At 33.5% G+C, this 8,481-nt stretch overlaps 1 protein-coding gene across 1 annotated transcript; it reads left to right on the forward strand.

Moving 5' to 3' along the window:
- Positions 1–3,162: 3,162 nt before the first annotated feature.
- Positions 3,163–7,741, forward strand: LOC107935761 (putative disease resistance protein RGA3). Its single transcript, XM_016868369.2, has 4 exons — positions 3,163–6,352; positions 6,446–6,516; positions 6,612–6,774; positions 6,937–7,741. Exons 1-2 carry the CDS (start codon positions 3,523–3,525, stop codon positions 6,469–6,471), a joined length of 2,856 nt encoding a protein of 951 aa, XP_016723858.1. The 5' UTR covers positions 3,163–3,522; the 3' UTR covers positions 6,472–6,516; positions 6,612–6,774; positions 6,937–7,741.
- The last annotated feature ends 740 nt before the right edge of the window (positions 7,742–8,481 follow it).

The following is an 8,481-nucleotide window of genomic DNA, read 5'->3' on the forward strand; positions in this document are numbered from 1 at the left end:
GTTGCTCATTTTTGAAATTGACAAGAATTAAATTGCTCTAAATTTTTGAGAAGGACCTATTTGTTCAATATTAAAATTGAAAGGGGCTACATAGGTTTTTTCACCTTAAAATATTATTATTAAGGATGTTAAATTATGGGTATGTTTGATTGACGGAATTGATTTTCCGGAAAATCATTTCCAACTTTTTCAGTGTTTGATTGGCGGAAAACATTTTCCATTTGGAAAATGAACTCCAAAACAAGGGAAAATGGGTTACATTTTAGGAAAAATGTTTTACTCTTTCAATTTCCGTAAGACATTTTCCTTTTAATTTCCGTAAGACATTTTCCGTACTCTCCTCTCTATCGCCTCTTTCATTCCTTCCTTCATTTCCGGTAGAAAACTGCTTCTGTTTATCGATTTTTCAGTAATTTGTTTTTTTTAATTATTCAATACTTGTTTTTTTAACACAATTACAAATAATTTATTTGATATTAGTTTTTTTCAATTTATAACGATTAATATTGTAGCTTAATAATTGAGTATTATTATAAATAAATCATTGCAATATAAGTAAAATAATTTAAAATATTAAAATTTATTAATATATATTAATATATGTAAAAACAACTTTTCCGAAAAATATTTTCAAAAAATCTGCCAAGCAGCAGAAAATATTTTACACAGATTCAATCAAACACCAGAAAATATTTTCCAGTAAATCATTTTACAGAAAAGTAAAACATTTTCCAGAAATCATTTTACAGAAAATATTTTACTGGCAATCAAACAGACCCTATATTTATAATGTGAAAGATTATATTTAACATTAAATAATATAGGCTTAAGCATAAGCATGTGAAAAGCCCTCAATTTTTTTTTAAAAAAAAAAGAGTATTTAAGTCTTTTTTTTTTACTCAATTGGATACTTGAACTTTTAAAATGCATCAAAAAGGCCCTCAAATTTTTTCAAAAAAATAATTAAGCCCCTATTTTTTTTTGCACTCAATTGGATAAACAATTAAGCCTCCGATTTTTTTGTTTGCACTCAATTGGGTACTTGAAATATTAAAGTACATTAAAAAGACCCTCAAATTTTTTAAGTTAAAGTTAATGACCCTCAGTTTTTTTCAGTTAAAGCCATCACGTGTCACAACACAACGTGACATGTGGCTAAAAATGATAAAAAAAAATAGATATCAATAAAAGTTATAGAAAAATTATAAAATACTTCTTTTTGTATGATAATTTTTTATTTTATAAATTTTATATTTCTTTACATTTTTATTTTTTTACGATTTTTATAAAATTTACACTTTTCTTAATAATTGTTTACTATTTTTATAATTTTATTTTCTAATTTTTAATAAAATTTAAATGGTTTTTTTATATTTTAATAACTTTTAAAACTTTTATTGATTTTAAATTTTTATCTTTTGCCACATAAGAGCTTACGTGTGTGCTGCCTTTTTCATTTTCATTTTCTTCCGTTCAACTCTTTGGCTACATATTTGTCAAAACCCTAATACTTGAAAGTACTTATAAAGGTCTATCATGGCACAAGACAAAATTCCAAGCATCAAAATACAACTAATTTTCAACAATGTGAAAGCCTAATTCCATGCATTCAAATAAACTTTAACTATAAGAGAAGAAAGGTAGCCCAACCTCGCATTTAATTTTTCAAAAATTTTGAGGGTTTAATTAAAGTTTTTAAAAAATTTAAAGTGGTTAATAAGAATTAAAAAAAAAAGATCTAGTTAAAGATTTAGTTGAAAGAAATTACTTTCAAGAGGTAGGAGAAATCTATTCGGGGGAAGGGCTAGCATGTAAAATGCATGATCTAGTTGTACTAGTAGCAGGGGTGGGGAGCAGTTACAAGTGAGGTTAGTGAAAAATATGGCCTCATATCAATTAATGCTTCATTAATTCCTAAGTTTAGGGGCAAGAAGTTGCGAACCTTGTTACGGTCTTCGAACAAGGGAGTTCAAAATTTTCACGACAAAACTTGGGAATTTATAATTTTAAATTGTAGATGCTTGCGTGTATTAGAATGACATATTTTAAATCTTAAAATAATTCCATGCTCCATTCATAAGTTGAAACATTTGAGATACTTTAATCTTTCTCGCAATCCCGTTATTGAAATTTTCCCTGAAAGTATTTGCAAGATACAAAATTTGCAAGTGCTGAAACTTATATGCCACGTGGAATAGGAAAGCTGAGTTCCCTTGAAATGTTAAGCATGTTTGTAGTGGATAAAAATGGTTCGCATGACGGTGCAGATATATGTGAATTGAGAGGGCTTAACAACTTAAGGGAAGAGCTAAGAATAATAAATTTGGGATTCATAAAAAATGCAAAAGAGAAGTTTAAGGCTGCTAATTTGAAAGAGAAGCAACATTTGAGATCGTTGGATTTAATATGGGGCGGTGGTAATGGTGATGATGAGAAGTCACTTGAAGACCTCCAGCCCCATTCTAATCTCAAGGAGCTCCGTATTGTAGAATGGAGGGGTGATGCCAAGTTTCCAAGTTGGTTTTCTTTGCTCACAAATTCGTCCGTATTGAAATACAGGGTCGGAATAATTTCAAACATCTCCCGTCCTTTTCTGAATTGCGTCATCTTCAAAATGATCTCACCATAACAACTCATAAACACCAACTAATAATAATATAGTAATAAACAAATGAAAATATAATTATAGTACATCATAATTGTCACCCAAAAGTCAAAGTCATGATATATATTAAGTAAAATATAATTACCAAAGCTTGAGTGTGATGGGAATAATTTAAAAGCTAAGTCAAGCTGAGATTTTTATTCAATATTGCATCATGTGCTATATATATTGATTATCAAGTAAGAGATATTGAGATTTTTATTTATATATAAAGAGCAACATCATGTGATTTTGATTTAATTATTTCTTAATGAGTGGACATTAACGATAATAATATAATATATTTGTTAAAAGAAACTATCTAATAAAATTACTAGCAACTAAAATTCGTCCTAATAGGTTGGTCCATCATGTATTTTTAGTATAGGGAAAGCAATTGGAATAAAAAATAAAAGCAATATTGGATTTAATTTCTAAAAACTTTGTGTTTCATCTATATAAATACGTAGCCTCTGCATGTATGGATCCACACCTGTGTTTCATCTTGTTCCAATCATTTTCATTTTACTCCTCCTCTTGCAGTAATCAATCATTTTTTGCCTTGATTTCAGTTTGAACCAACAATGGCCGAATCAATTGCTTTCGACCTCTCCGTAAAGCTTATTACTACATTGAGCTCCTTCGCTGTCTCTCAAATTGGACTGTGGTGGAATGTCAAAGATGACCTCGATGACCTCAAAACCAGTGTCTCCACCATCAAAGCTCTGCTCGTTGATGCAGAAGAGAAATCGGTGACCGACTATCGCGTCAAAGTTTGGCTTGAGGAGCTGAAATATGTACTTTATGATGCCGACGACTTGCTTGATGATTTCTCTACCGAAGCTTTGCGGAAAGATCTAATGCGTGGGAAATAGTTGATGAAAGAGGTACGCCTTTTCTTCTCAAGCTCAAACCAGTTTGCTTACGGTCTCAAAATAGGTCGGAAAATTAAAGCCATTAAGGCCAGATTAGCTTCAATTGAAAGTAAGGCCAACACTTTGGGCTTCATGGTGCGTGACGGCCCCGTGGAAACCTCTTTCATGACTAAAAAGAGGCAGCAAACGCACTCTTTTGTGCCTAAAGATAAAATAATAGGGAGGGACGATGATACAGCAGCTCTTCTAAAACTCGTGCTAGAGTTTGAAAGTGAAGAGAATGTTTATATCATTCCAATTGTGGGGTTTGGAGGGTTAGGGAAGACTGCGTTGGCGCAGTTTGTCTATAGTAATGAAACGGTCAAAAATCATTTTGAGTTGATGATGTGGGTGTGTGTTTCAGATGTTTTTGATTTCAAGATAATTGTAGAAAACATTATCAAATCTGCAACTAACCAAGCACCAAATCAAAATCTCGAAATGGATAAATTGCAAAAACAACTTCGACAAAAAATTGGTGGGAAAAAATATTTGCTTGTTTTGGATGACATTTGGAATGAAGACCGGGAAGAATGGGTTAATTTAAAAGAGTTATTAATAGGTGGGGCTAAAGGAAGTAGGATAATAGTGACTACTCGCTCTTTTAAGGTAGCCAAAATCACTAGTAAATGTCAACCTCATGTTCTAAAAGGCTTGTCTAGTGATGATGCTTGGTCTTTGTTCAAAGAGATAGCATTTGAGCAAAGATCTACAGACTTAACAGATTCAGCCTTTGTGGAAATAGGAAAACGGATTTTGGAAAGGTGTGGTGGGATTCCCTTAGTCATAAGGACGATAGCAAGTACGTTATCTTACAAAGAAACTGAAAAGGAGTGGCGTTCTTTCAAAGATAATGAACTTGCTAGAATATCTCAAAACGAAGGTAAAATTCTACCTACGCTTAAGCTGAGCTACGATCATCTCCCATCCCATTTAAAGGATTGCTTTGCTTATTGCCGAATGTATCGAAAAGATCATGAAATTGATGTACAAACTCTTGTTCAATTTTGGATTGCACAAGGTTTCATAAAGCAATTGAGTCCAATTCAATCTCTTGATGAGATCGGGTTTGAGTATTTTAAAATTTTAGTTGACAGAAGTTTCTTTCAAGAGGTAGGCGAAAGATATCTGGGGGCGGGGCTAACATGTAAAATGCATGATTTAATGCATGATCTAGCTGTATCAGTAACAGGGACGGAGAGCAGTATTGTAGATTCAAATAACATTGCAAGTGAGGTTGGTGAAAAATGTCGCCACATATCAATTAACGCTTCATTAATTCCTTTGTTTAGGGGAAAGAAGTTGCGAACCTTGATATGGTCTTCAAACAAGCGAATTCAAAATTTTCATGACGAAACTTGGGATTTTATAATTTCAAATTGTAAATACTTGCGTGTATTAGAATTACATATTTTAAATCTTAAAATGATTCCATGCTCTATTTATAAGTTGAAACATTTGAGGTACCTTGATCTTTCTTGTAATCCTGATATTAAGATTCTCCCAAAAAGTATTTGCAAGATACTAAATTTGCAAGTGCTGAAACTTGACGTGTGTAGTGGGCTTGAAGAATTACCCAAGAAGATTGAAAAATTGGTAAATATTACCCATCTTGGGTGTAAATATTGTGGTCTTTTAACTCATATGCCACGTGGAATAGGAAAGCTGATTTCCCTTGAAACGTTAAGCATGTTTGTAGTGGATAAAAATGGTTCGCATGGCGGTGCAGATCTAAGTGAATTGAGAGGGCTTAACAACTTGAAGGGACAGCTAGAAATAAGAAATTTGGGATTCGTAAAAAATGCAAAAGAGAAGTTTAAGGCTGCTAATTTGAAAGAGAAGCAACATTTGAGATCGTTGGATTTAATATGGAACGGTGGTAATGGTGATGATGAGAAGTCACTTGAAGACCTCCAGCCCCATTCTAATCTCAAGGAGCTCCGTATTGTAGGATGGAGGGGTGATGCCAAGTTTCCAAGTTGGTTTTATTTGCTCCCAAATCTCGTCCGTATTGAAATATTTGGGAGTAATTTCAAACATCTCCCGTCCTTTGCTCAATTACCTCGTCTTCAACAGCTGGAGATTGGGAATTGTACTGAGCTGAAGTACATGGATGATAATAGCCCAAAAGGAAGTCAAGGAGAAGCAGAATCATTCTTCCCATCGCTTAAGCATCTTCACTTAAAGAATTGCCGGAATATGAAGAGTTGGTGGAGGACCACAAAACCAATCGATGATGATTCCAACGAGGACGATACAACAGTTATGGGAACATCAACCATGGCATTTCCTTGTCTTTCCTCTTTAGAAATTGAAGATTGCCCTTTGACTTCAATGCCGTTGTATCCATCACTTAAGGAGCTAAAATTGGTGAACACCAGTTCAAGGCCGTTTAAGCAGACCATCAAGATGAACATCGATGCTAAGATCCCATCATGTTCAACCTCTTCTCTTCCACCCTCCAAATTGAAATCTTTCACCGACCTCAAAGATTTAAGAATAGAAGATTGCAAGGTGGTTGATTTAGAGGGTATGAAAGGGGAATCTCTAATAAATCTGCAAAGTCTTACTCTCGCTAATTTTCCCAATTTAACATCGCTTCCGGAGTGGATTCAAGATCTAATAAATCTGCAATGGCTTTCGCTCATTGATTTTCCCAAATTAACATCGCTTCCGGATGAGATGCGTTGCCTAACCAATTTGCAACAGTTAAATATATATGTTCCTCAGTTGGAGGAAAGGTATAAGAAGGACATTGGTGCGGATTGGTACAAGATTGCTCACATCCCTTCAGGTTGGTCTTTTTATTATTTCCTTGTTGAAATACTACTCCTAGTACAAATTCTTTAATTATCATTTTTCATAATATTTTTGCTAATTTGTGTAGTAACCCATTGGAGTGAATTTTTATGAAAGGCATTTGACAACTTTAAGAAATTAGATGCAGAAAAAGAGGAGGTAATGACTTAATTGCTTTACATTTATAAATCATATTAATCTCACAATTTCAAATGATCGAATATAACCCCCTAACTAAGCTTCTCCTTTTTCAGCATGTGTTCCATGGAAGAGCCAAAAATACAGGACATGCATTCTTCATCAGCTTCCGGAGTGGATTCAAGAGTTAAATATACATAGAGTTCCTCAGTTGAAGGAAAGGTGTCCGAAGGACATAGGTGCCGATTGCTCACATTCCGGACATTCGATTATAATCAGGTTTGTTTACTCTGGTGTCTCATGCCATTTTCCATTCTAATATCATTTAAGTTGGATGCTTACTGTTAGTTTCTTTGTTAAAATATTATTCATTTGAAATTCCTTTGTTATAATCCTACTTTTTACTTACCATCTTTCATAATATTTTGCTAATTTGTGCAGTAACCCATTGGGGAAAGGCATTTGTCAACTTCAATAATTTATATGCATAAGAAGAGGTTAGTCCTTTTCATATCTGTCATTTCATAGACTTCAATTTTAGGGCTTCTAATAATTTAATTCTAAAAAATCATTGATGTGGAGAGGCCTATGAAGCTTGCATGCTACCCTTCAAAATGGTTGCACTTTTAAAATAAAAGATTATATAAATAGTGTAGTTTTAAGAGTTTTATATATATGTATGTCAACTAATTACCATCTTAGATGGGACCTATGCTATTGACAGGCTCCTGGAGGCGTTCAAATTCACAATATTCATTGATGCAGGGCAGCCTTTTGGTAAGTGTTTCTACATTTGGGCACTGCTCAGTCTAAATGAGATCAATTTTAACATATTCTATGTTGGCATGTATAATTTCCAAGTTCATTGTTGCTTTTGAACAATCCTTGTTCAAGCATGACAACTGTCGTAGATATTGCTTTTGGAAATTTATTATTCCACTTTACACGGAGCTTCTGAAGAGCTTGCCTGATCTTGAAGCTTATATATAGATGATTTATTTCATGGGTGATGTGTAAATTTAAAGTAAACACTTGTTCATAGTAGGAATTATTATTGAGTGCCATTGTGTGCACCATCTCAGTGCCGAATGTTGATTTTCACTTGCATTGCTAAAATGAATTGGGAGAGAGTTTACTTAGTTGTACAAGGGTGAGATTACATCAAGTGTTCGAGGGGTTAGGCTTAAATCACTTCTTTGTACTATGAAGTTCATAACGTATTCATCTCTGGGTAAGGCCGTAAACATCTTGGTCGTGTTTTTTATTTTTACTTGTTGCAAAGTACGTGTCAACTCAGGAAATAGAGTAGAGTGCCGTGGGTGGATCAACTCATGAAGAATGGACGTTTCATTTTGCATCTTCCGTTTAACTCATGCTGACAAAAGTAAGCATTAGTTATGCTGTTAACAAAAGTAACCACATCAGATTATTATAAATTCAAAGTGTAAAGCAAATAGATAAATTACCAAATTCGTTTAGATTCATGAATTTGCCAAATTCGTTTCACTGAAAGTCTTCGATGGTTGCTACACAAATTAGCAAAAGAAAATGATAAATGAAGTAACAATGTAACTTCAATTTATAAAATATGTAAATATACCAACCTGTAGCTATATGAGCAATCTTATGCCAATCGGCACCAATGTCCTTCCAACATCTTTCCTCCAACTGGGGAGCTTGTCGTATGCATAACTCTTCCAAACTGGTTAGGCTACGCATCTCATCCGGAAGCGATGTTAAATTGGACAAATTAACGAGATAAAGTTGTTGCGGAATTGTTTGATGTTGAAGCCACTCTGGAAGAATTGCTGTTGAATTACGCCAAAGGACAATTGCTGTTGTGAGGTTCCTAGTATTTTGTATTACGCATGATATGGGGTGATGTCAAGATGTTTAATTTTGAAGAATGAATTTGTATTTAAACTTATGTTTTTGAAACTATGATTCTAATGAAATTACAATGAAATTTTTATGATTTTAAGGCGT

Source organism: Gossypium hirsutum, chromosome A11 (assembly GCF_007990345.1).
Source record: "Gossypium hirsutum isolate 1008001.06 chromosome A11, Gossypium_hirsutum_v2.1, whole genome shotgun sequence".
NCBI classification, from domain to species: domain Eukaryota; kingdom Viridiplantae; phylum Streptophyta; class Magnoliopsida; order Malvales; family Malvaceae; genus Gossypium; species Gossypium hirsutum.